The following is a 26,886-nucleotide window of genomic DNA, read 5'->3' as shown; positions in this document are numbered from 1 at the left end:
GTGATGGCTAATATTCTCTACTGTGAATAATTATTATTATTGTGATCGTTGGTCGATCGTTCGTGCCCGTTTCTATATTTTTCTGTATGTTTTCATTACCGTAATTTTCTGTACATGTTTTACCGTGCACATGCAGTTTCTTTTGGAATCTTTTGTTGTTTTTTGTTGTTTTTCTTATTTCTTATTATATTTATTTTGGCATGTTTGTTTTTAACTGTTTTACAGTATAACATGTGTGATGCTACATTTGAACTGTGTATATGAGTGTGTGGGTTTTCAATGTTGTAGAGTTGTTATAGTTAGGAGCAGATTAATTTCATAGGGAAGCAGTACTGGTGCTTGATTTTGCTGCTCCCACGCCGCATCTATCTATCTATCTATATGGTTATGTCGATCTGTCATTCTTGACAATTACTCAACGGTTTCCGGTGGGCGTAAAAAAAGAAAAATTAACAAATAAGAATTGCATGACCAAAAAAAAATAAAGTAAGAAAAAAAAAATTAAAGAATAAAATAAAAGTGTTGATCGCATATATATATATAAGCAGTGAGATGCAGACAGACAACCATTACTGTTAACATTATTATTATAAAACTTAGCGCATACCAATCAAATGGTAATCATTTATATCTAATTTATATGCACCACCAGTAACAATATTTTGATAGACGAGATATTGTGCTTTCTCTCACAGAAATTCTAGATCTGCTGCTAACTGTTCCTATTGTTCATAGTTGCCAAACGTTGGAAATATATTTGTCCATAAATTTGGTAACAAGCTTTACATAACATAAAAACGTTTATATATAAGACACTGGATATAGAAGTAGAATCGTGCAGGTAGACAAACATAGAACCTTCGCTGTTTTTTATTTAATAGTTTTTCCACGTGTGTATATGTGTATATCTGTATAAAATATTTATCAGCTGGATGTAGCAGTGATCTATGCAAAGATTAAACTAACCTAGCTTAAACTACAATGTTGGTTCCTTCAAATGCACAGACTGTGTGTCATTGAGTAAATGATGCTGAAACACAGATCGCGCATTTTCACGGTACACGTTCGTAAGCATGTTTTGTTCATTCGTAGGCTATATCATTGAAAAGAACAACATCAAAGAGCCGAAAGTGTGGGTGAAGGTGTCTGCAACGAAATCTCTGAAATTCACTGTGCTGAACCTGATTGAGGGAGATGAGTATCACTTCCGCATCTTTGCTACTAATAAGATTGGACCCAGTGAGCCACTGATGACAGAGAAACCGGTCAAATGCAAGCGCCCAAAAAGTATGTATGCTGTGTTGACATGTAGACAGGCAGACAAATCAGATGGGTGGACAGATGGGCAGGCAGGCAGACAGACAGACAGACAGACAGGCAGACAGGCAGACAGACAGACAGGCAGACAGGCAGACAGACAGACCAACCAAATGATCGACAGACAGACAGCAAGACAGAGAGCTGTAAACGTGCTGCTAATGGCGAGTGGATAAACATAACGGTAGAAACACTCTTATAGATGCACTTTCAATTAGAGTGTGAGTGTTAAAGTTGGAATCTAAAAAAAGTTGTAATCTTTCTGTAGCTATATGCCCTGACATTAAGTGACAAGTGCTAGTAATAGTAAAGGAGGGCAGATGTGTACATAGATGCACAAAAAGTGTCGGTAAGGTTGTATCACTGTGAATTCTCTCTACGTCACGGCTGACTTTTGTTGATTAGTACCGCCGAAGATTGAGCTGCTGAACCAATACAAGGACGGAGTGGAGGTATGCGCAGGAGAACAGCTAGAACTGGAGATTCCCTTCAGTGCTAACCCCATGCCTGATGTTGTCTGGAAAAAGGATGGCAAACCAATTAAGGTACGTTAAATTCGTAATTAAAGGTTCATTAAACTTTGGAGTATTCAACACAAGCAATCATTTTTCCCTATAACTGAGTCCCGTATTTAATAATTCTGCCACTAGACTAATTCTAGAATATCGCTGTGATAAACTTGATAGGTTGTTATTTGTTTATGTGCATGTACACAGTGTATGTGTGTCTATTGATTGTAACAGATTATGCAATCGGTCACGAAGCCACTAATATTTAACAGTTTGCAACAGTCTGCACTGAAGGTTTCTATGTTGTGTGCTTTATTGAGAAATATATGACAAAGCTCTCTCTAGTCAATGCCAATCTCACCTATTTCCTGCCATGACATCAAACGTACGTTTTATTGGTCCTTTAGGCAAGCAATAGGGTGAAGATGGTAACAGAAGAGGACAAGACAGTGCTCACTATCCCCGAGACAGAAAGAGGAGACCTGGGCAAGTATGCCGTGACCCTTAAGAACGAGCTAGGAGAAGATACGGCTGAAATACCTGTCAATGTTGTAGGCAAGTATACGTTAATCACAATACATGAAATAAAATTAACATAATAATTATGAATAAACATCAATTTAGAAGAAATAGCATAACATATGTGCTTTATGAAATCTTTATCATGCAGTATCTGCTAAGTTCTCCTTTAAAAGGAATAGCAAAAGAGATACGGGCCAACAAATTTATTAAATGTTGTCATTTGTAAAATTATTAACATCCCCTAGGAATGGAAATTACTATTCAAGGTGTTTTAAAATGTTGTTATCATATCCATATATGCATGCTAGTGCGTGCAAGTTTATTACTTATAGTCATTCATGCGTTTTTTATTATCGCTATAAGTATAATGGTAACTGTCATCTGTACATTATAGATAAGCCAAACCCACCACGTGACCTAAAGGTCACTGATGTTCGTGAAGACCAGATGACACTGAGCTGGAAGGCACCAGACGATTGCAATGGTGCCCCGCTCCTTGGCTACACGATTGAAAAACAGGTAACCACGCACACACGCACTTAAACACGCACACACACACACACACACACACACACACACACACACACACACACACACACACATCGCTGTGTGTATCCATTTTAATTATCTGTATCGATCGGACTGTTATTCCTTGTCAGCTACTCGAGCTATATCAACTGCTTCGTATGCACAGGATCAGGCAGATGGGTCGTGGCAAAATGTTGGCAACCTGCCGGCTGATGCAACTAACCACATTGTGCCAGACCTGCACGAGGGACACGACTACCACTTCAGAGTCTGTGCTCTGAACCGCATTGGCACCAGTGTTCCTCTTCAGACAAAGAAGGCCATCAAGGCTGAGAGGCGCCCAGGTAACAATCTACATCTAACACAAGTTTAAACACACTAGCAGCAGTTCTTGTTTGAACGATTCTTACAATCTAACACAAGTTTAAACATTAATGGCAGTTCTTCTTTGAGCAATTCCTACAATCTAACACAAGTTTAAACACACTAGCAGCAGTTCTTGTTTGAACGATTCCTACAATCTCACACAAGTTTAAGCACACTAGCAGCCGTGGTTGATTGAACGAAAATAACGTAGTATTTTGGATAAATATTGTTGGATAATTTCAATTAGTTCAAATACCTGCTGTTGTTGACGTACGATTACCAGCCAACCTCGTTATGTGTTTGAGTGTGCTGCTATGTGAGGTCTCAGCTATTAAAAGTAACCGTTCCTCTTGCAGCACCTCCTGATGTTGATCTTGACGCCAAGTATTTGGAACCTATTGTCCTGAGAGGAGGAGAAACGCTGAATATTGTCATTCCTTACACTGGTAATCCGCCGCCGTCGGTCGAGTGGATGTTTAACAACCAACCATTCAAGGTGAGTCAAAAGAAATTCCACATTCTATATAGAAAAATAAATTAATTATAATATATGTTATATTTATACATACAATACATACATACATAAATAAATTGTGTGGTGTTGATGAAAATAATGCCGAAAATCCATCGTATGTCAACAAGCTACAGTTGTGTACTGATTGGGCGACAAACAGCATGTTCACATGTCTGTGGTAAATGTATGTGAATGTACATGAAATCCCAGCGCGACCATCCCCGATATCTTGGCAATGTTTAGAAGGATCGTGAAACATTCATGGAAAATGAGCATTCGATCGCCAAGCTCACTGTGAAGGAGGTCCGGCGGGATGACATGGGAAGCTACAAACTAAGACTGAAGAATGACTTGGGAAGAAAGGACGTTGACATCAAAGTTACTGTCATAGGTATGCAGCCGAGAGAAAAGTAAACATTGTTTCTATAAAAAGTCATTGATATTATATTTTTGTGCTCTTAGCTACCATGCTGAATTATTAATAATATTTTTAATGCTAGTATATGATACAGTGTAAAACTAGATGTAATTATAAAGATATTATTTGAAAAATTTACATACGTATGTATATACGACACTTATGTATCTGTATTATGTAAATGCGCAGTATGTATCTGTATTGTTAACAAATAGTTTGCAGTCGGACAACGGTTCTGCACTGTTTATTGAGACATCTTTTTTTTTCGTTTATGCTTGGTCACTCATTAATCATACAGATCACCCACTAGCACCTCGCGATCTCAAGGTGGTCAATGTCTTGGCTGACAGCATGGTTATCCGTTGGCGCGAGCCGGAAGAGGATGGTGGAAGCCCTGTTACTGGTACAGTTGATAGCTAGTTTATTAGTTATTATAATTACCAGATATAATGAATTATATACGGGTAAACCGTATTCGTTAAATTGTCTCAGCATCTTTAGTTTGCATGTTCGGGCTCATTGTTCACGAATATTGAGTTACCTTGAAATACATAAATTTGGGCACAGGTGTCGATTGATATCGTAATGGTTTAGAGAAAAGTTTATAATAACGATTTTCGTGATCGTTTCATTTTTATTTCAGGCTATGTCATTGACAAGGCATTGGAGGACAAAAAGAAGTGGGAGCAGGTCACTGTAGTGGATGGAGCCACATTGACGTGCAAGATACCAGGCTTGGTGGAGGGTACGAAGTATCATTATAGAGTTGCCGCTAGGAATGACATTGGAGAGGGGCCACATGTTGTCACTGAGAAGGCAACACTGGCATCTAGGCCACCTGGTATGTTTATAACATTACTGTGGAAATCCAAGCCTTATCAGTGACCCTTACATATATTCGTTTTAAGATAGTTTTAGGACATCGTGGGTGTATATGAGAGCTGTGTGATGTTACCTGTATGTGTCTATATGTAAAGCCTATATGGGTTGATGTGTTGATATAAATGCTGCAATATAGTACAATGGTTAAGAAATACTTGATAACTGTAATAAATTACTAAATGAGTACAGCTTCATTCAATTATGGTCGAATCATATACATATACTTGAATGCTTTACTGAAAAGTAATTTTATGTATGTGTTGTATATTGTTGTACATCTATTTTCATTATTAATATTTTGTGTTTCTGTAACGCAGCACCACCGGATGTTGATCTGGATGCCAAATATCTGCAACCGATTGTCCTAAGGAGAGGAGACACTCTCAATATTGACATCCCGTACTCTGGTAACCCAGACCCAACAGTGGCATGGTGCCATGACAACAAGCCATACAAGGTATGTTCATGTTTATTCTGGTGATACATGTTTCTCATTGTTTCGTTATGACCTTCAAGTTTAAATATTATGGGCAATTCCATGGGTGCTAACTGTCTGTCTGTAGACGGATTTCCGTCTTGAGAAAAATTCAGAATTTTTTTTTTAATTAAAAAGTGAATTGCATCTATTGATCTTAACAATGTATGCTTGTTTTATATTCTTATATAATAGTGTTTTATCCAAGTTTTGTGTTACAAATTAAATAGATTGTAGTATTTTTGAAATTTCTATCTTAATTACTGTGAAATGTCACCAAATGTGTTTTATATTGAACAGAATTCGTAGCTTTTTTTGTTAAGACCCATGCAATTCTAATAATTACCTAAATGAATACATGATTAAATGATTGCAGGAAGACCTCCGAGCTCACATGAAGGATGACGATTCTGTCGCTAAGCTCACTGTGGAAGACGTTCGACGTAACGATTCTGGAACCTACACCCTGAAACTCAAGAACGACCTGGGCTCAAAGGATGTCGACATCAAAGTTACCGTGATTGGCACGTGCAGTTTTAACTTTAGTAGATTGAAATTCTAGGACTTAATAGCAATTTCCCATTATTTGTCTGTCTTCTTAATGAAAATTGTGTTAGTAAAGGTGTGCACGATGACACTACAGTTACGATATATTAAAACTACATCTCTGTGTTTAGATCATCCGAAGCCACCCCGCGACCTCAAGGTCACCAACATCATGGCCGACAGCATGGTTATCCGCTGGAGGGAACCTGAAGAGGATGGTGGAAGCCCTATCTCTGGTAATTAACATCTTTTAATTAATCGCTATACCATTCAGCGTTATCAGCTTGTCACGTGAAATTATTATAAATGTATATTAATGCAAAATATGTATAATATTCAATACTAGTTCAGTTCCAAAACCAGTGCATTGCTGGGAGAATATCATTTAAGTAGTTGTAGGATCAAGATTATTTTCTGAGAAACATTTACTGTTTTGGTTGTATGAAAGATTTTAAGTTTCATGATATATACGTTAATGCGTGTTGATTTAATCGTATGCTTGACTGTTCCTTGCAGCCTACGCTGTTGAGAAATGTGATATTTCCGATATGGACAACTGGGAAGAGGTGGATGTAGTCGACCATCTTACTGTTAATTGCAAGATTCCTAACCTGACAGAGGGACATGAGTATAACTTCAGAGTGAGAGCTAGAAATGACATTGGCGACAGTGATCCTATCACAACAGACCATCCAATTAAGGCCGAAAGACCACCAGGTATTTTCTGTTACTAAATTGATACGTTTGTTCAGCTTGTAATTCATGTGCCATTCATATATTAGTATTACCTAAAAAATGGTTTCCTAATGGTTTCCTAATAACGTTTTTTCTCGGTATGGAAAAGGGATTCAACACTAAGTAATTATATAGAAAATTTGAAATTAGAAAAGTAGAGTATGTGTTAGGTCTGTATTAGTCATATATAAAGCTATTGCCTTCAAATATCATGAGGCCCGATAAATTAATGCAGAGATATCTTACCACAGCTCCACCAGACTTTGATTTGGATGCCAAGTATGCAGGGACAATCACACTCAAGGGTGGAGAAACTCTTGATGTTGAGATACCATTCTCTGGCAAACCAGACCCAACTGTCAGGTGGAACCATAATGGCAAGCCGCTAACCATGGGTTCGGATGACCGATTGAACTTGGATGACACTGACTTTGTAGCCAGGTGAAATTCTACTGCAATATTTGACATTTGGTGTCAAAATTCTTCATATGGTATCATCACGCATTTTGATTTTTTAATTTTCATGTAATATAACATATTTTCATTTCCCTTATAGTTCAACATACAAAAAATGTATGATAATATTTAGGATAATTATTGCCACTTAGTAATGCTTGACCACATGAATGTACATAGAGTTGATGTTTTCTCCATGCCAGATTGACTGTGACAAACGTCAACAGAAATGACAGTGGACCGTATGTTATGAAACTCTCAAACGAGCTTGGTACCAAGGATTGCCATCTTAGGGTCAAGGTTATCGGTAAGCAAATGCTTATGCATTCATTTTAGATTACATTGGCACGATGTGCTAAATTGTTCAGACTGAGATAGTAGATTGCATCTAGTGTGTCTCTTAGGGAGGCATTTATGAAATGATATTACTTTTATGTCCTGTTTTATGTTATGTTATGTCGGCAACAGAAGAAACACATTGCGGGAATAATGTCGAAAATATGTCTCCTGTGGTTTCGCAGCTTGAATGTAATTTTTTTTAAGATTAAGATGACTAGTTTCTGTGCGCTTTCTTCCTTAAAATATCTCATTTCATTTTACTTTCTTTGGATTAGACAAACCTGATATGCCAACAAACCTCAAGGCAACAAATATCATGCCTGACAGCATCACGATTCGCTGGCAAGAACCACTGGATGATGGAGGTGCCCCTGTCACTGGTGAATATATGCTCATAACCGTGTCATATTTATCTCTGTTAAGTGTGATGTAGTCTCTATTAGATACTCTAGAAAAATATATGTTATGAACTCGATTCGTGAGGGTTACTATGAAAGACTATGGGGACTATGAAACTTCTTATTCTGATGGAAAGGTCAAGATTGGTTCTCGTTTTATATTAACATCCTGTTATACTACAACTATGATGCCTTATTACTACTACCTATTATACTATGACTCGTCCCCTGTTTCCTATAAAGCGCAAATCTAAATCTCTTTTCACTGATAATCTTTAGGCTACCTTGTTGAGAAGGCTGGCGTGGATAAGGATGACTGGGAGGAGGTTGGTATCACGGACAGCTGCAACATGAAGGTGCCTAATCTCACTGAAGGACAAGAGTATCACTTTAGAGTGACAGCCAAAAATGACATTGGTGACAGTGATCCATTGGAGACTACTAAGCCAATTAAGGCTGATAGCCCACCTGGTATGTGACGATGATTGTCGTTAAAATTAATGCAGTAATGTAGCATGTTCGGAGTCAGATCAGTTAAATATTCAATGTTAATCAGGGTTAAACCTGGCTACCTGGCTAATTTAATCTTTACATATAAATAAATAAATAAATAAATATGTGTGTGCATGCGTGCGTGTGTGCGTGTGTGTATCTATGCTTGTGAGATTTTAAGGCATTGTATGTTTTTGCAGTGGCGCAGCTGTGTGAGCTTGTATGTGTTACATGAGCACATGTATACACGATATATCTTTATTTTCACAGCTGCTCCCGACTGCTATCTTGACGCTAAGTACATGGGCGTGGTCACGATCCGAGGAGGAGAAACCCTGTATCTGGAGGTGCCATTTAGTGGGAAACCTGACCCTGAGGTGGACTGGTTCCACAAGGGCAATCCAATTAATGAAGACGGTAGGACAACAATCGACAACTCAGAGCAGGTAGCCAGACTAAAGGTTGAAGATGCCAGGTTGGAAGATGGGGGACTATATAGCCTGAGACTGATGAACAAACTTGGATCCAAAGATGCTCAGATCAAAGTCAAGGTCATAGGTGAGTGATTCACCAGGTCACGTCAAATTTCTACGAATACACGTTGACAGTAGTTGTGACAGAGTGTGAGGCGGACGAACATCGATGAATTCGCCTAATGACTGGTGCTATATGAATGTTTGTGTTACAACGTAGATGTGCCAAAACCACCGAAGGACCTGCGAGTTACAGATGTGAGAGAGGACAGGATGACACTGCGCTGGAAGGAACCGGAGAGTGACTGTGGTTGTCCCATCACAGGTATCTACCCGATATCAAGGCTTAATAATGCCAAGTTTGTCAATAATTAATCATTTTAAATTTTAAATAAACAAAATTTCATACAAAAATTTTGGAATTTTCAAATTTGTCAATATTAACCCCTGCCGATATCTATCACAAACACCTACCATGTGATTTATTAGTGTATGAATTGATGACTGTGCCCGGAGCAAATCAAGTCTGTAAGGAAGAGCTGAAATCAGTACAGTGTTACAGGTGTAATTTGATGAAAAGGGATAAAAGATATTGAAACTTCCAAACGAAAACCACGATTTTCACATTTATATCTGCATTATTTGTCAATATATGCTTGTGATACGAACGACATAGATGCTTTTTAAAGGGAACTTTTTGTTTCGTAATGGTTTTGATTCTGCATTGATAAGCCTATGATCTCAGACTATTGTATATTCTGACATGTATCGATCAGTATTGTCATGGTTGTCATGGTGATACACTACTGTTTAAGATAATACTTCCTATACTAGTGTTATCACTTCTAGTACACTGAAGTAATTTCTTGATTGTGTTTCTTCTTGGGAATTTGTTAGTTCAGCCCAGCAAAATCTCATTCTCATTTAATGCGACTATTTCTGCCAAAATACAACTAACCATCGTCATTTTTTTATGCAAATAGGATACATTGTCGAGTATTCTGGAATTGACAAGGATGACTGGACAGTCGTTGGTGAATGCACAGCAATGAACTTCACTGTGTTGCATCTCATCGAGGGAGAAGAGTATTTCTTCAAAGTGAGGGCTGTTAATGAGGTGGGAAAGGGCGAACCCAACGAGACCGTGCAGCCAGTGCGGGCTGAGAGACCACCAGGTAATAACAGATTCAGTAGATTCGTTCTTCCTTTTCCGTACCGTAATATTTATGAGCCTAATAATAGCGTTTCTTTTGTTTTATATTTTGTCTATTCTTTATACTGTAGGTGTAACTTATAGGCTTATATCAATGTGTACGTATCCATCTGATATCTATGTGCTAATGCTTGCAATCAAGTCAATTCTCACGTTGTAATGATATAATGGTTTTGGCTTTTAGTACCTCCTGCTGGATATAATAATAGTTTAATAATAGTGTCCTTTGTTTTTAATTTTGTCTGTTTCTCATACTGTAGGTAATCTATGTGTACTTATCCATCTGTCATCTATTTATTTATGTGCTAATGCTTGCAATCAAGTCAATTCTCACGTTATAATTATGGTTGTTCTTTATGCAATAAATATCTTTACGTATAAAATTGCTTACGTAAACATTTTTCACTAATTGCGTATCTTTTTTTTTAATGTCTTTTTAAATCTTTTAATATCTTTTAATTACGTAAAAATCTTTACGTAATAAATATCAACAATATCATGGTTTTGGCTTTTAGCGCCTCCTGCCGCGTACATCGACAACGACACGGTCACGGTGGAGGCTGGTGATGACCTGGTCATCGAGGTGCCATTCGATGGCTTCCCGATTCCCGAAATCTCGTGGATCATCAATGGGCACATGGTAACGGCGGAGGATGAGGGCGTGATAACTGAGATTACGCCCGACAACGTTGCCGTTTTGAGCATTCCTCGGGTGCAGAAGGACGACGGGGGAGTCTTCCAGATCCGACTGAAGAACGACCTTGGCAGGGACCAGAAGTCGATCAATGTCATTGTTCTCGGTGAGATGGCAATTTTATGAGAATTTTTTCGTACTCGTATTCACCACTGTTCGAGGTTCCTAATATACTAAAGTCTGTATAAAATTAAATACTAAAACTGTTTTAAACTGTCTGTAAATCTGCACTACTGTAAGTCTGTAAACTGTTTTAAGCTGTGTGTAAATCTGGACTACTGTAAGTCTGTAAACTGTTTTAAGCTGTCTGTAAAAGTTTGTTATTAATATTTTGTTTTAAACGGAGGGTTAATAGTTTTGTGTTAGGATAACAGGTTAACTCGTCGTTAACAGGTTAATATCATAAAAATGAACCATACCAGCATCTTCATGGGCATATAAGTCACTGTTTGGTTACTTCCTCACTAGATATAAAACCTTTTTTCACTTTAACTTGGGCAATAATTATAATTATGTTCCCTGAATACTTAACATACAATACACAATACTTGTGACTTGTTCTGTAGGTGCACCCGGTAGGCCTGAACACCTGAACCCCACAGATGTGACGGAAGACTCGGTCACCTTAAAGTGGCAGAGACCAAGAGACAATGGAGGAAGCCCAATAACGTCGTACGTCGTCGAAAAGCGCACCCATCCCGATGGAGAGTGGGAGGCGGTCAGTATGGGTCTATTCACTCTTGTTAAGTTTTTTTTCTGAAACCATACTAGATACACAAAGGTACAATGAGTAACAGCGTGAATCTTTCTGCAGTGTAAATGTGTAAATATGTGCGTGCGTGCGCGCGCGCGCGCGCGCGTGCGTGCGTGCGTGCGTGGTTACATGTTTTTCAATTGTGTAGCTAGGGAGAGGGGCACCATCGTTGATGTGGGACGGACATGCTTGCTTGCGTGTGAGTGTGAGTGTACATGTACATGTGAGTATGTCATGTACATGTGAGTATGAGTGTGAGTGTGAGTGTACATACTCGTGTGAGTGTATTTTTTATCAACTAAATGCATCTGTTTCAGGTTGAAGCTACGGACGAGACGACGTTTACTGTCAGAGAGCTGACAGAGGGCAATGAATACTACTTCAGAGTGTTTGCTGAGAACAAGTATGGTCTAGGTTACCCTGCAGAGACTGAGGAGGCCACACTATGCAAATGTCCATTTGGTACGTGACAGCAACAAGCAGCTCGACATTATTCGGCTTATTTTTGTCAAACCGCGTGTTTGGTCGGCCGCACCCCATCCCTAATTCTGAATAAGAATTAGACTAGTTAGACATATTGCTTACTTAGACAGTTAGCTTGAGTAATAAGCTAGAGTGAGCTCATGTTTATATCTAAGTCCTTTTTGTGATCTTAAACTAATTTAAATCTCAAATAAATTAATCGTGATTAAACTTACATTAGCATATTTGTATGTTAACTATGTATAGCATGAATACATATGTGACACTATCCATCAGTCGTTTCTAACAGCAGTATCTTCAATAGATGCATACATAGCTATTTTTGAAGCTCATAGCTTCTTTGGCTAAAGCAAAAATTTCCACGTAATTCTCTGTTTATAGAAAAGCCAGAATATACACTGGGAGCCGAGTACAAGAAACCAGTGTATGTGGAGAAGGGAGGAACTCTGCACTTGGACATTGCCTTCTTCGGTGATCCGGAACCTTCCGCTTCGTGGAACTTCAAGGACCTTGCCAAAGGACGAGACCACCAGCTGTTCACTGATCATAGGACGAACATCCATCAGGTGAACTACTGATAAAAGTAGATTTACTTGTAGTCAGATTAATTGCATATGATTTGTGTTACATTTAGTGGTCGAGTGCTTATGAAATCGTTTTTATATTCACCGATAAATTGTATTATTGCTAGCATAGTGGTTGTCATGCTGAATTGACCAAATGATGGTAAGAACTTCACATTTTCATATTTTTGTTATATAGTTTACTGTATATTAATAACCACTGAATGTGCTGTAATGGGTGTCATGACAGAGATCAAGTGTTAGCCACTTTCTAGAGTTGCCTTTTATAATTTGAGAGCTGGTTTTTTGTTAATAATAATTAACAGAATTTTACATACAATAATAATTGTGCATTATAATCAAGCAACTGTACTATTATTTTAAATTGTCACAGCACTATCATATTCATCCTGAGAGAGCTGGTTACGTAGCAACAATCATTCGAAACAAGATGGAGAAAAAAGACGAAGGAACTTACTGGCTACATCTGAAGAATCTCGCTGGAGAAGAAGCCATTCCTATAGAAGTGCTTGTCATGGGTGAGCAGTGATGCTGCGAAACTAGAGATTATATATGATGAGTCGTGTTTTTGTCTTTCACTTGCTGTGATCGTATGAGGTGTACAGCATGCAAGTGAATTTGTGTTTTGTTTTGTGTTTAAGATGTTCCGTTGCCACCTCGTGACTTGAAGGTGGTGGAAGTTTCGGCAGAAAGCATGACTGTGCACTGGAAGCCACCTGAGGATGATGGTGGAACTGAACTCACTGGTAGGGCACGTTTGTGATGTTTAGCAAAAATTTTGAAGCAATGACAGTACTCCACTAAACGACCAGAGTTTAATCTCCAAAGTGAGAACTTCACAATCATGTAATATATATATAATTATGAGCAGGTAAAACAGTATAATATATAATATCAACAATATAATATAGAATCAACTCTCCCAATACCGACCGTAACCCTCGGGACTGTCCATTACGTTCAGTTGTCTGTGAAGTTCCATTGCTTGGGGGCCTATATTTCAGGCATATCTTACATGTCTCAGATGGTGTTAGGACTTGAAAAGCCATCCAGTTTAAGGTGACATTCTGTTTTGAAGACGTTCGGAATTTGGAGACTATATATAATTAGCACATATATTAATATATAACTAGCGCATAATTTTTGTGACCATACACTATTAAAATTACGGCATAAGGCACACCACATTTAACAATGTGTCTGTTTCGCCTTCTCAATAATCTTATATAATCTTATATATCTCCTTCTCAATAATCTTATATAATCTTATCATCTTATATAATCTTATATATCGCCTTCTTATATAATCAGGCTACATCGTCGAGGACAAGGACAACAGCCGCAGGACGTGGCGACGAGTCGCCGTTGTGCCGCCGGAGCAGTACTCGGCGGAGATCCCCAACCTCATCGAGGGCTTCCTCTACCTCTACCGCGTGTTCGCCGAGAACAAGATGGGTCTCAGCGAACCATGCGAGATGCACCGGCCCGTCGAGGCAGCGAACGACTTCAGTACGTAGCTTAAATAATAGATGGAGACATGGCGCTGTGTGTCCATCTTGCGAGAGGACAAATAAAATATTATCATAAAATATGAGAGCAAAAATTAAAGCAAAGGTCAGAAGAGACTAGCAGAAGTTCAATAACTTCAATAATGAGTTATGAATTTCAAAATTTAGTGAATTTCAATAACTTCCTGCTGTCATTAACAGAAGTTGAAATTAGTGATTGAGTGCTAACATGGCATACGCGGCTTTCTTCGTCAGAAGTCCTGTAAGCTAGTCATGTGGAACCACGCCGCTTAGTGCTAACCTAGGCATCATGCTTCAAATATAGACTTCAGTGCGTGGAATTCGTCATTAGAATCATATATTGACAGTTTTCTCAGACGTTGTAAGAAAATTTCAGTGAGGTCACTACTTTGCAGTGAGAAAAGTTGCACATATCATAAGGTCAGTGCATGTAAGTTGACAAACTGTGTTGTTACTAACTTAACTTAGCAGTGTCTTACTGTACGATACCCGGACGTTATTTTCTCCGCCACAGTTGAACCTGGCCAGCCAAGCATGCCAGAGGTGTACGACGTGAGGCCAACAGCTTGTGAATTGGAGTGGGATCCACCGTCGGATGACGGCGGCGCGCCGGTCACCGAGTACATCGTGGAGGGAAAGCTCGTCACCAGCACGCGTTGGGTGAAGGTGAACAAAAACCCTGTCACCGAACCGAATTACTCGGTAAGCAGCCGGCCGGGCACCTGCGTGTGGATTTGAATTTTTTTTTCGTCATGATTTTTTCTTGGCGATTTTATTAATCATATTTCCGAAAATATTATGATATTGTGAATAAAATTTAACGATTATATTAATGTTATAACGAATATTATAAATATTCTCAAACTGTTACTTGCAATAACTAGTGAATGTGCAGGTAAAAACATGAATATTTCTTCAGCACTATGAGTTATTGTTATTATTTATTATTATTATCTTATTGTGATAACCAAATGATATGAATTCGGAATAATGGAATTGGTAATAAGTAAATTGCGCAAATTAGACTAAGATCAGTTATGATTGTAATATATTATGCTTGGTAACTTGGACAGACTGAACTGAACAGAACTTACACAATCTGCTGTGCATAGTAGCATATTTCAATGTTCACATGTCCTTAATTGCAGGTGAAAGGACTTAACGAAGGTGCAGATTACGAGTTTCGTATTGTTGCCGTCAACAAAGCAGGTCTTGGTGAACCAGGTCCACCGTCTGATATCATCACAGCCAAGAGTCCATACGGTACACACTCTGTTCATATTCAGTCTGACTACAGCAAATATTCAAGTGGTTCCTAACCTATTTTGCCTGTGAAAATTCCGCTTAAATATCAGGATCAATGTGATTCAGTCAGCGTTGGCCAATCTAACCAGTCTAGTTCTTAACCGTGACCCGAGTGAAGGGAATAACTGTTATATCTACATATAAAAGTGTTTACCATCATTGCTGTTAGACTACAGATGTGTTTATGTTTGATATTGTGATTTTTTATTGACAGATCCACCAGGAATTCCCGGTTCCCCAGATATCATATCTGTTCATGGTGACTGTGTAGAGCTAGAATGGACTAAGCCTAGACGTGATGGTGGTAAACCCATTACCAACTACATCATAGAAATGGTGAGTACTGTCTAAGCTAAACATCACCATAATAACCTATAATATATATATAAGGTAAAGACCTAGTTAGCTCACTCGTCATACATTGCATCCTCCTTATTACAAATTATGCCAAAACGACGATTATTTGCAACCTTTATGACGTGCAGTATAGTATGAGCTTTACGTATATTCATTATGTTATACATGATGTACATTAATATAATATGAGCTTTACCTATAGATAATGTTGTACATTTTACCAACAGCGGCCAGTGATGAGCAGGACATGGACAAAAGCAAAAACGGGTCCGATCGCTGACACATTCTGCAAGGTGCCGAATCTGGAAACTGGTGGAGAGTTCGTGTTCAGGGTAGTGGCAGAAAACGAAATTGGAGCCGGAAAACCATCCCAGCCAACAAAGAGTGTCCTATGTAAATACACATTTATATGAGTATTGTTTTTTTGAAATGGTAGTCATTGTTTAAACCAAGGCAATATCCAAGATATTGATGAATTCAGTGTTACCCTGTTACCATGTAAAAACTAGGTTAGCTAGCAGGACGAAGTTATCATTTACACGAAGCAATTTACCAATAGAAAAGGTTGATCAAATATATTGCTTTCGTTGAAGAAACCTAATCCAAAATCTGTTCTAGTTTACTAGTAAAGTCAGCGGTCTAGTACAGTCAGGGTACTAGTAAGTGTACTAGTAGTACAGTAGTAAGTACAGTACTATAGTCAGTAGGGTACTATAGTTGCAGGGTGTCCCATCGCAGTGAACCAGTGAGTGTGTTTAATGTTGCTTCTACCGTGGCCAGGTGGAGATGGACCACAAGTTATCCAGGAGCTGTCAGATGTCAATATTGCTGTTGGCCAGAAACTCTTACTCAAATGCAAGATCAACGGTGAACCAACTCCAGAGATCAAGTGGTAAGTGATGTTGGTGCCTGTGTCCGTGTGTACTTTCCGCTGACGTATCTAGTTTATTAAATCTGTCACGCGCATTATTGAATCCAGTAATACAAAAATTAGACACTATGATGTTGTTATTGTTGAAGAAAAGTCTTGTAGGGTAATCATTCGAAGCACCAAATTGTACCTCTACCTTGTTATTTTTAGTTATGGAAAATCGTACAACTATAGTTCACATGCATTTATCTTCTGGTAAGACTTCCTACATAATATGTATATATATATTATATCTCTCGATCACTGCTTGTACTTCCCTGCCCACAGGTACAAGGATGGTAGAGAACTGTTTGATGGGCGCCGCTTCAAGTTGAAGTACAGGGATAGCATAGCGCAGCTCATGATGGATAAGGTCTATGATAGCGAGGCCGGAAAATATTCATGCAGTGGCACTAATGAGCTTGGAACTGCGAAGACATCTTGCCATGTCACCGTGTCAGGTAGGTGTTACTACCGGTTACCTATGCTTCGTACGAAATGCCATCTTCATTTAGTAAAAATAAATTTGTCATTTTTAATTTAACATTGTAAACATGAGTGCAACAAGTTGAAATTCGTAACATTTTTCAGGTTATACTAATAGTTTGTAGTTAGAATTAAACCACTTTAACATTAACGGTTATATTCACGTTTTTTTTGTTATTTAATATAACTAGTTTAATGTCTTTATTTTTCGTATGACCTTTGGTTATGTTTACTTCTAGGACTTATTTTTAATTTTGTTTTGCTCGCTTGAATTTTCTGTAACAAAGATTTCATTCTACTTACTTTGGTTTGATAGCAAAGCCAAAAAAATTACTGAAACGCCAGAACACCATGACAATTGAGCTCGACGACTTTGTAGAGGTTGATGATGATGATTATAGCAGAGGTATAGGAATCGGTGCACTTGAGTTTATATGTGATTGTGTACCTGTCGCAAATGCAAGCCACAGCGAGCGAAGTTTGGTGATGATTTTGCACCCCGTTAAAATAATTGCTATTAATAAATGTGTTTTCTCTGATAGTGAGTTCATCAACATACATGTGTGGATTTAAAGGCATTATATTTGTGTGTGTGTGTGTGTGTGCGTGCGTGCGTGCGTGCGTGCGTGAGTGCGTGCGAGCGTGCGTCCATGACTGCGTGCGTGCGTGCGTGTGTTTGTGCGTGCGTGCGTGCGTGCGTGCGTGTGTGCGTGCATGCGTGTGTGAACTATATGTACCATACTACATACTATATAATATAAACAGGAGTATACGACAAAGAGACAAGAATTGTGTTCTTTATTATGTACTCCTAATATAGAAGATATGTATTATGTGTTTATGTAGCTGTGAAGCAGTATCGCTACATGCATTCGTCATTTTCTATATTTAACCGTGAATTTTCAGCTATAGCTATATGTCTTTATGTATACAGTATAGCTAGTACTTACACGTGTTTTCATATTTGCGTTAGAGCCCTACTCTAGTATATCTCTGTTAAAATTTGTATATCGACATGGCATCGTGGCCTGAAAATATAGCGTGACTGTTTGCCTGTTAGAACATTGTGATATATATGTTTAGGAATTTGTTGGTATTTAGTCAGTATTGACATTTTGTACCCCATGGAATAAGCTAACTCAGTACTTTGTGTACTTGTGCACTATATGTAGCCAAACAGATATAGATGTTTGGTAAGTGGTCACTCTTTGCGTATATGTTTTGTAATGCACTATGTGTACAGTGTCTTGATGTTTTATTTGATAGTTATAGGTATGTTTTTTGCTATGGAATTAGTTATTGTATTGTCTCCATTGTTGCATGCTTTATGTACTCACCTGTTTGCTCTTATATAGCACATAATTCAGTTTAAAATTTTCTAAATTTTTGTTTGAAGTAATCATTTTGGTTAAAAAAATTATTTATTAGATATATAATTCTTTTAAAATAATCTAACCATTTAATCAGAACCATTGTAGCCTTTTATTTTTAATTCTTTAATTTATATAATAAATTAGCATAATATTAACATTTATAACACAACTAATATTATAATTATAGATTCATGGATTAAAATCTAGTACCCTTTCATATAGAAATTCTATCAGTTACTCATGCATATGTTGTAGCTGGGGCATTTTGTCTTTGCCCACATTGTTCGAGTTACTAATAAACTGAAAATTTCCTGATTTGTCTATTGTGTAATTGATAGAATCACCAATACATGAGGAGGAGGAAGAGGAGGAGGAGCTTGAGAGTGGACGTGGTGATGTTGCTTTTATAAAACCAGTCTTCAAAAAGAAACTCTCTGATATCAATTGCTCAGGTATTTTTATTGTATCTGCATGCTTTTCATTTGTGGTCTTTTACTATTTGCTATACGGAATATTATCTTCATTTGTAAAATATTTCACTCTACGTGTGCTTAATTAAACTGTTTCAATGTAAAGTGTTCACATTCATAATAAATAACCAGAAGTTAAAATTCATTGAAGAGGAAAATTTTTACGAACTCCCTGCATCTACAGTACGAGACCATAACTTCAACTAATTCTATGGGATTCAGACAAATGCATACCCAAGAGAATCATCATGTATCTAAACCAATTTTAAAGCTCTTTTTTTATTGCTGTCTGTACCATAATTGAGACCTACTGTCTTATAGAAATCTAGGATGTTCATATTCACGATTTCCATCGCTATCTATAGATCATCACATAAACGAACTATTCTTTGCAATAAATTACATGTTGATGTCGATCAGATATTTACATTCACGATTATCGTCGCCATCTATAGATCGTCACATAAACGACGTATTCTTCATAATGAGTTGTATGTCGATCACCAGAGGGCGGTGCGGTCAAGCTGACCTGTGTGGTCAGCGGTGTCCCGCGGCCCGAGGTGGTGTGGCTGCGGAACGGACAGCCGATTCAGGACGCGGACGACTATCGCTACATCGTCGACGGCGAGAGCAACTCCCTCATCATCAAGGAAGTGTTCCCCGAGGATGTGGGTCTCTACAGCGTGAGGGCTTCCAACGTCGGCGGCAGCGTCGCGTGCGATGCGATGCTCACTGTTGATGGTACGCATGAGCTGCAATTCTTGACACGATGATATTTTGTGTTCTGATATGCTCTCGATGGGGTGACTTAATTCGTGGTGTCAATTTCCGTGCATTATATTCACGAGAGTGAATTATAATCAAGGAAAACTACGTGCGCAAATGCTCCTTCAGTAATTGAGTATCATTGCTTTAGTATCCTAGTATCCTCCTAATCTAGTACTCCACTAGAATTATTTTAAGATCACTCTGTGCAACGGGAGTGACTAAAAACATTTGTTTTCATTCACTCTTGATGTGCAGAAAATTGGCCGACTTACTAGACAATTTTAATAAATAGACAGCAGACAGTACCACTTGTTACTGTATTTGTTTACGGTAACTCTAACATCCTCATTATAAGCTTTCCATGCGCCAAACTATCTGCCTATACTAGGTGAAGACGAGGAAGATACGAATGCTCCGCGATTCAGGAAACTCATGAAGGATTGTGAGGTGTGCGAGAATGAGTCTGCATCCTTCACCGTCAAGATAAGCGGACGTCCTCAGCCAGAGGTCTCATGGTAAGTGACGGTGTGATGTACTACTTTAATAAATGGCGCACAGAAACACTCCTTTTAAAGCCTATGCAAAACCCAAAAAAATACGTATGTTAAACTTATAGGTAATGTGTAATCATGTTATTTTTCAAGCTATGCTTAAAAAAAAATTTTTTTTTAAAAAGGTTTGATATATTTTTTGTGCAGACCTCAGATTTGCTATCAGTGTAGTACGCTGTCTGTATCTTTCTATCCTAGTTCATACTCATTGAATCATTACCATAAGGGTTACTATAGTGATGTAGTTAACCGTAATTGACGCTGAGAGGGTCTATGTCCCCCAGGGTACTGCCGGAACGTACCCTGGTACTATCTAATATGCCGGACCGTACCTTGGCGACTCAACGCCTACTCCACTAACGAGTCTAGGGAGTCACCTACGCCTACTCCCTAACCCTAATCCTAACCCTAACCATATCAAATAGTTACCAGGGTCTGTTCCGGTATACCGGACTGTACTCAGGGTACGTTCCGGCAGTACCCCGGGGGACATAGACCCTATGAGCGTAATTAACGGTGTAATAATAATGTTAATACAGTCATATTGTGTCACTCTAGGTTTGTCAATGAGACTATGATAGTGCCAGACAACAGGAAGTACACTGTAACAGATGATGGTGACATGTGTACATTGACTGTGAATCAGTGTTCGATGAGGGATGCAGATAACTATGCTTGCAAAGCTGTCAACGAGGCTGGAGAAATCACGTGCCATGCAGATCTCATTGTAAATCGTAAGCAATTTAAAGCAGTTATAAATGTCGAAATTAGTTAAATGTGGTCTATTTAATATCACATAATGTGGTGGTTTGAAGGGAGAACACGGTGTATTTGCGATGTACATTCCTGCAGAGATGCCAACCACTACGATTTATCCGTATTTTATACGAATTTCTATTCCTTTTGCACTACTAGGACCATTTTGTATCAAACTACGAATTTCACTGTGATAGAAAGAAAAAAATTTAATTATTGTCTTTTTATTGCCATTTTTGACCCTCAGAATGCAGGAAATTGCATCTCAGAATCAAAAAAATTTCCGGGGGGCATGCCGGACCCCCCTAGCAAACTATTAATTTGATGGCCAGAAACTACAGATTGCTTCAAATATGTGTTGGCATCTGATTCCAGGGTTTATACTACAATAGCTGTATATCTGACAGGCAGAGACTATAACAAAATGTAAATTAAAATATAGATGTAGTCAAAAGTTCAATGCTAACTTTGCTTCAACAATCATTTGTGTGGCGATAAATTTAATTATCGGCAGACAGTTTATAAATTCTCATAAGCAACCTCTTTAGGTTATTGAGTATTGCTGGTGATTACTATTATTAGAGTCCTATTTATGTTCTTGATTAGTTACGTATGAGTAATTTCATTTTCTTGCATCGTACATATCATTTGACAGCATTATTCATATGGCTTAATAGTGTAACCTATGTTATTTTGATGTGAGGTAAACGTTTTATTTACTTTTCTATACATATTTATATGATATTTCATATAGACAAAATAAAAGGTGATCATCCAGCCGTCATAATTCATAGTATGCCCATGTAGGTTACCTATGTTAATTGCTCGACTAAACGAACTGGTAGAAACTGGCTAGGTCTTGCAGTTTATTATCCTATCTCATACTTCAACTAACTAACACTAACTACTCTTAATAACACTTAATTTTAACTAACTAAGACTAACTACACTTAATAACACTTAACTTTAACTAATTAACACGTGCTGTTAATTATTTATGCAGCTGCGGGCAGAGTGAGGCGCAGAGATGAACCTGAGTATCCACCTGAGTTTCTGGAGGAGATTGAGGATGAGACTGTTGTAGAGGGAGACGAGGTACTCATGTTGTAATAAACTGCAACTTACCATGTTATCTTTGAACACTGACATGTGCTAATTGGTGTGACATGTTTACGATAGATGTGACCTGTGAGTCGAAAAAAACACATATACACATCTTTAAAAAAAAAAGAAGAAAAAAAGTGAACATTTTAAAATGAAAGGCATATAGTTGACCTGCTATGATTGAATGGCAGTTCTAGCCAATCGGTGTCGTGACAAAACGTGCTAAAAACAATGCTTAACAAATATAAGTGCCACAGATTTGACATTTTGGCAGGAACATGTGTAAAACCACATATTAACTAGGTGAGCTTGACCGACCTAGTGGCCACAACAATATACAACATATAAACGACCTACAACATGTAAACCAAGTGAGATTGATTGACCTAGCAGCAGTGTCCCAGGTGGGCAGGGTAATCTTGCTCGTGTGGATATGTCAGTTAATGTCAGGTTGCTAAGATCAAATTCTGCTTACAGGTGACATTCACGTGCTCCTACAGAGGTAACCCCGATCCAGACCTGCAGTGGTTCAGAAATGGCCGCTACCTCACGCCAACTAAAGACCTCAGCATCAAAGTTGTTGGCAACAGATGCACATTCATCATTAGGTAATGTTTCTCATAGTGTTTGAACGGTTTGTAATGCTAATGTAATTGCCATTAACTAAAGAGTCTGATCGTATATAACCATAAGTTATAAAGACCTCAACGTTAAAGTTGTTGGCAGCAGATGCACATTCGTCATTAGGTAATGTTTCACATAGTGTTTGGACAGTTTTCAATGCCTACGTAATTGTCATTGATTAAAAAGTCGGATCTTATATAACAATGTTTTCGTCTAGTAATAGCCATGTGTTATACTAGGGTTATGCATTGTGATAGCGGCAATGTTAAAAATTACATGTCTTCTGGCTTATTCTTCTGAACTTCTTCTCTAGTCCATGGTGACACTTCTTCTCTAGTCCATGGTCACACTTTTTGTCCGACTTGTGAATTTGGAAAATGTCTCACGCTAGCTGGCAGACGTACGTGTGGTTCACCAATAGTCAGGGGAAGTGTAACCCCATTTTTGCTTGTTTAATCTTTGTGGTTAGTTTTGGTTGCTTGTTTGGGCAGAGTAATTACGTGGGCCATGTCAAAAAATTGATGCTCTAGAAACGAATATATAAGTCCTATACTTGTTTAATAATAATTTAATTTCATGATGGTTTTTCTGGCACTATAGTTGCCTTTATTATCAAAGATCACTATGCATTTTATTAATTTCTCTAGACAATAGAAATTGATTGAACCTATTCTAATTAATGAAGTCTGCCTATGTCACTGCACAGAACTAGCCGTTAGAATCATCATGTTTTTCATGATTAATTCCTCTTTTTTCCTTTTAACTTGAGATTGTAAGTAAAATGCACAGTTTTACTGTCACAGTAAGTTAGTAGTATGAGTAAGCTTTGTATTTGCGTGCTATAAATGTGATAATTATACTTTTTTTAAATCTTATGCTTTCTTAGTTAATAGCTCCATGAACAAAGAGCTATGTTGTATTTTGATGCTGTGATGTGTTTATTTTCGTTATGTGATTTTCATGATCCTCCAGGCAATTTCCTAGCTCCCTGTAGATGGTTCCTATCATTTCATCGTGCTGCATACAACAAGTTTGCGTTCCTGCCACTTTATATATATAGTAATGAAGTGTAGTGCAAGTCTACATAAAGCAGATGCCCTTCTGAGAGCCAGCCCAAGATCAAAGGCTGCATTGCCGTCAGTAGTGTCCCACTAGCTCTCACATGTGCAGCGGGCATGCACTGCTAGGTTCCTCAGTTTGTGGAGTTTTCTGCATCTGTTGATCCTATGTAGGCATATTCCCGCCTGTTTCTCCCTAACAAGTCCATCGCTGTTATCTACTGGCTGTGTGCAGGTTTTGTAGGAATTCACAGGAAATGAGGTTTGTTAGCGAATTAAAATTAGCTTGCAAACGTGTTACTTGTCGTTGGCGTGTATCGCTCAGTATAGTCGCTTGGTGGACGTGAAGGATTAGGGAGTATGATTGTGGCATTCGTGAACTGTGTTGGAGAGGAGTGTGTTTTGAGTTTGCGCCCACTCGTCATACAAGTTGTTATGTGACTACCTAATTCTGTTTTCTCCAGTATTAACATGTGCAGATGTGGTATAGTTTGAGAAAGCAGTCGATTGCTACACATTCTGAAGTTCTGGTCATGTATATCCGTTACTGTGCTGTGCATCTAGCTACCACGTATTCGTAGGGGTGTGTGATGAAAAGCTCTCATCCTGCTAGTTAGAAAGGATGCATGTCGTGATTAATCTGTATTTAATTATAATCTTATAATTAAACTTCATTTATTACTTTAATTTAATCTTATTTAATCTCGTCTCTTCCGTTTTATGCAACAGAGAGGCATTCCCCGAGGACAGTGGCACGTACACATGCCAGATAACGAATGAGCTGGGTCAGGCCACCACGAGTGCCATGCTGCTCGTGGAAGAAGAGGACGACGTGAGGAGACCACCAAAGATGGCACCCTCCTTCAGTGAGCGCTTCCACGACCTTGAGATCTATGAAGGTAAAGCGAGCACCGATATCGTTATTTCAAAATATTCTCTTACTTTAAGTTACTATGTCATCGTAATCAGTGCTAGAATTGATTTGACAAAAGCTAAAATTATCTTTATTTCAAGCTATTTATTTCAGGATGGTCATCAGTGCTGTTTCGAATAGAACGTTGAAGTGTGTTTTAGTCTTATTCGAGTAACTTTGTCACCCATAATCAATGCTAGAATTTTTTTGACAAAAGCTAAAATTACAGCTATAGTTTGCTTACTTTCTATTGTTAGATTGCTACATTATAACTTAAATGTTTCCATTTTATTCAATATGAACAAAATGTAGTGACTTACACGTAGCTTATTTAAGAAGCAATCTTGGGGCGCACAATAATTCAAATTGTGCAGAAGCAAGTTTTTAAAACAATCTCATAGACTAATTGACTATAAGAGCTTTATGATATATGTAATCTCTGTATGTATATGTATGTATCTATGTAATGTATGTCTAATTTGTTATGTAATACAATATGTCATGTGGAAAATTACAAATGTACTTCTCATGAAAAGGTGGCATTGCCATTTTAGCACATTCACTATTTGTCCTTACTCTGACTCATATCCTACTCATGTCATCACTATTTGTCCTTACTCTGACTCATATCCTACTCATGTCATCACTATTTGTGCTTACTCTGACTCATATCCTACTCATGTCATCACTATTTGTGCTTACTCTGACTCATATCCTACTCATGTCATCACTATTTGTGCTTACTCATGATGCAGGATATGAAGCAACATTCAGCTGCAAGATCGTAGGTGTTCCCCGGCCAGATGTGATCTGGTACTTCAACAACAAGAAGGTCGATACGACAGATCCACAGTTCCGATTCTTCCAGAAGGGCTTCAGGTTCCAAATGGTACACAGTAGTATTTTTCATTATATATATATACAGTTCACATAGAAATATAAATATATCACAATTTAAAATATAATATTTCACATCGTTAATTATTAATATGGTTCCATTTCTAGCTGGAGCTATGGGACATCATGAACCTATAGATATTGAACACAATCGTCACATTCACAATTCTCGTCAACTTGTAGAATGGTCTTTACTGTTCCAAGTGGTTGTTGTATATTATGTTGAGAAATAGCACCACACTAAATTATTTTACAAATTTCAGACTGAGAATGTCAATCCTTCATACAATTGCAATATTAGCTGTAACATTGAACTATAATTGTAAAAACTAAATAATGTAAATGATCGGAAGCTTAGAGCACTCACACTATTTGTTTCTCTACTTGACCTCTATGTCACAGGGTCATTACATATACTGCAGTCCCTGTAAGCATAGCATACCATAGCCTAGCAATGGTATATTATTACAACATAACATAATAAAAACAAGAGCAATCGGAGATAGCAAACCTCCGCCACATCATAACAGTCCCCCCCCCCCATCTTGCTGGTACACCCAATATAGAGTTTGATGAAATTTTCAGAAATTGGGGGAATTGAAGGAAAATCAGATTTTTGGTGGTTTTTTTATGAATTTTGAATGCGTCCGAAGTCTTCCCTACAAAAAAAACTGGATCCATATCTGGATCCGGATCACCACCAAAATCTAATCGATTGGTTCTTGGCCCAAGACCAACCCATGCAAACAAATTCATCAAAATCCGTCCGTAACTTTTTGAGGTATCCTGTTGACAGACAAACAAACCAACCAACAAACAAACTACCAGGGCGAAAACATAACCTCACTGGCGGAGGTAACAATGCATAGCATAGCATAGCATAGCATAGCATAGCATAGATCAACATAGCAGAGTGTGATGCAGACGAATTGAATTACGTGAAGAATAGGGCTGCGTTACAGTTTTCTGTTGGCCTACAAACAGCACTGTAACACGAGATGAAGAAGCCAAGCTAAGGCTGAGAGGGTCTATGTCCTCCAGGGTACTGCCGGAACATACCCTGGGTACTATCTAATATGCCGGACCG

General features: G+C 38.1%; 1 protein-coding gene across 2 annotated transcripts in view; it reads left to right on the top strand.

The window, feature by feature from the left end:
- LOC106809206 (twitchin-like) overlaps positions 1-26,886 on the top strand; it is a 77,527-nt gene that overhangs the window by 19,549 nt on the left and 31,092 nt on the right. For both annotated transcript variants that reach the window (XM_014812203.1, XM_014812202.1), the window contains 42 exons: positions 1,093-1,287; positions 1,723-1,862; positions 2,234-2,381; positions 2,743-2,867; positions 3,043-3,220; positions 3,599-3,738; positions 4,000-4,147; positions 4,473-4,577; positions 4,818-5,015; positions 5,374-5,513; positions 5,908-6,055; positions 6,209-6,313; positions 6,594-6,794; positions 7,064-7,253; positions 7,472-7,575; positions 7,883-7,987; positions 8,285-8,476; positions 8,768-9,055; positions 9,191-9,295; positions 9,954-10,145; positions 10,699-10,983; positions 11,444-11,595; positions 11,949-12,093; positions 12,496-12,680; positions 13,072-13,216; positions 13,340-13,444; positions 14,010-14,207; positions 14,742-14,929; positions 15,376-15,490; positions 15,747-15,868; positions 16,117-16,282; positions 16,670-16,781; positions 17,088-17,260; positions 17,602-17,691; positions 18,997-19,110; positions 19,636-19,869; positions 20,285-20,411; positions 21,006-21,181; positions 22,207-22,298; positions 22,785-22,915; positions 24,719-24,888; positions 25,658-25,791. In XM_014812203.1, the coding sequence (XP_014667689.1) occupies positions 1,093-1,287; positions 1,723-1,862; positions 2,234-2,381; positions 2,743-2,867; positions 3,043-3,220; positions 3,599-3,738; positions 4,000-4,147; positions 4,473-4,577; positions 4,818-5,015; positions 5,374-5,513; positions 5,908-6,055; positions 6,209-6,313; positions 6,594-6,794; positions 7,064-7,253; positions 7,472-7,575; positions 7,883-7,987; positions 8,285-8,476; positions 8,768-9,055; positions 9,191-9,295; positions 9,954-10,145; positions 10,699-10,983; positions 11,444-11,595; positions 11,949-12,093; positions 12,496-12,680; positions 13,072-13,216; positions 13,340-13,444; positions 14,010-14,207; positions 14,742-14,929; positions 15,376-15,490; positions 15,747-15,868; positions 16,117-16,282; positions 16,670-16,781; positions 17,088-17,260; positions 17,602-17,691; positions 18,997-19,110; positions 19,636-19,869; positions 20,285-20,411; positions 21,006-21,181; positions 22,207-22,298; positions 22,785-22,915; positions 24,719-24,888; positions 25,658-25,791 (6,506 nt within the window). The remainder of the gene's footprint in view (positions 1-1,092; positions 1,288-1,722; positions 1,863-2,233; positions 2,382-2,742; positions 2,868-3,042; positions 3,221-3,598; positions 3,739-3,999; positions 4,148-4,472; positions 4,578-4,817; positions 5,016-5,373; positions 5,514-5,907; positions 6,056-6,208; positions 6,314-6,593; positions 6,795-7,063; positions 7,254-7,471; positions 7,576-7,882; positions 7,988-8,284; positions 8,477-8,767; positions 9,056-9,190; positions 9,296-9,953; positions 10,146-10,698; positions 10,984-11,443; positions 11,596-11,948; positions 12,094-12,495; positions 12,681-13,071; positions 13,217-13,339; positions 13,445-14,009; positions 14,208-14,741; positions 14,930-15,375; positions 15,491-15,746; positions 15,869-16,116; positions 16,283-16,669; positions 16,782-17,087; positions 17,261-17,601; positions 17,692-18,996; positions 19,111-19,635; positions 19,870-20,284; positions 20,412-21,005; positions 21,182-22,206; positions 22,299-22,784; positions 22,916-24,718; positions 24,889-25,657; positions 25,792-26,886) is intronic.

The sequence above is a fragment of the Priapulus caudatus genome, unplaced genomic scaffold (genome assembly GCF_000485595.1).
Source record: "Priapulus caudatus unplaced genomic scaffold, Priapulus_caudatus-5.0.1 Scaffold337, whole genome shotgun sequence".
In the NCBI taxonomy this organism is placed as follows: domain Eukaryota; kingdom Metazoa; phylum Priapulida; class Priapulimorpha; order Priapulimorphida; family Priapulidae; genus Priapulus; species Priapulus caudatus.
The sequence above is the reverse complement of the archived record's forward strand: the minus strand, read 5'-3'. Positions and strand labels throughout refer to the sequence as shown.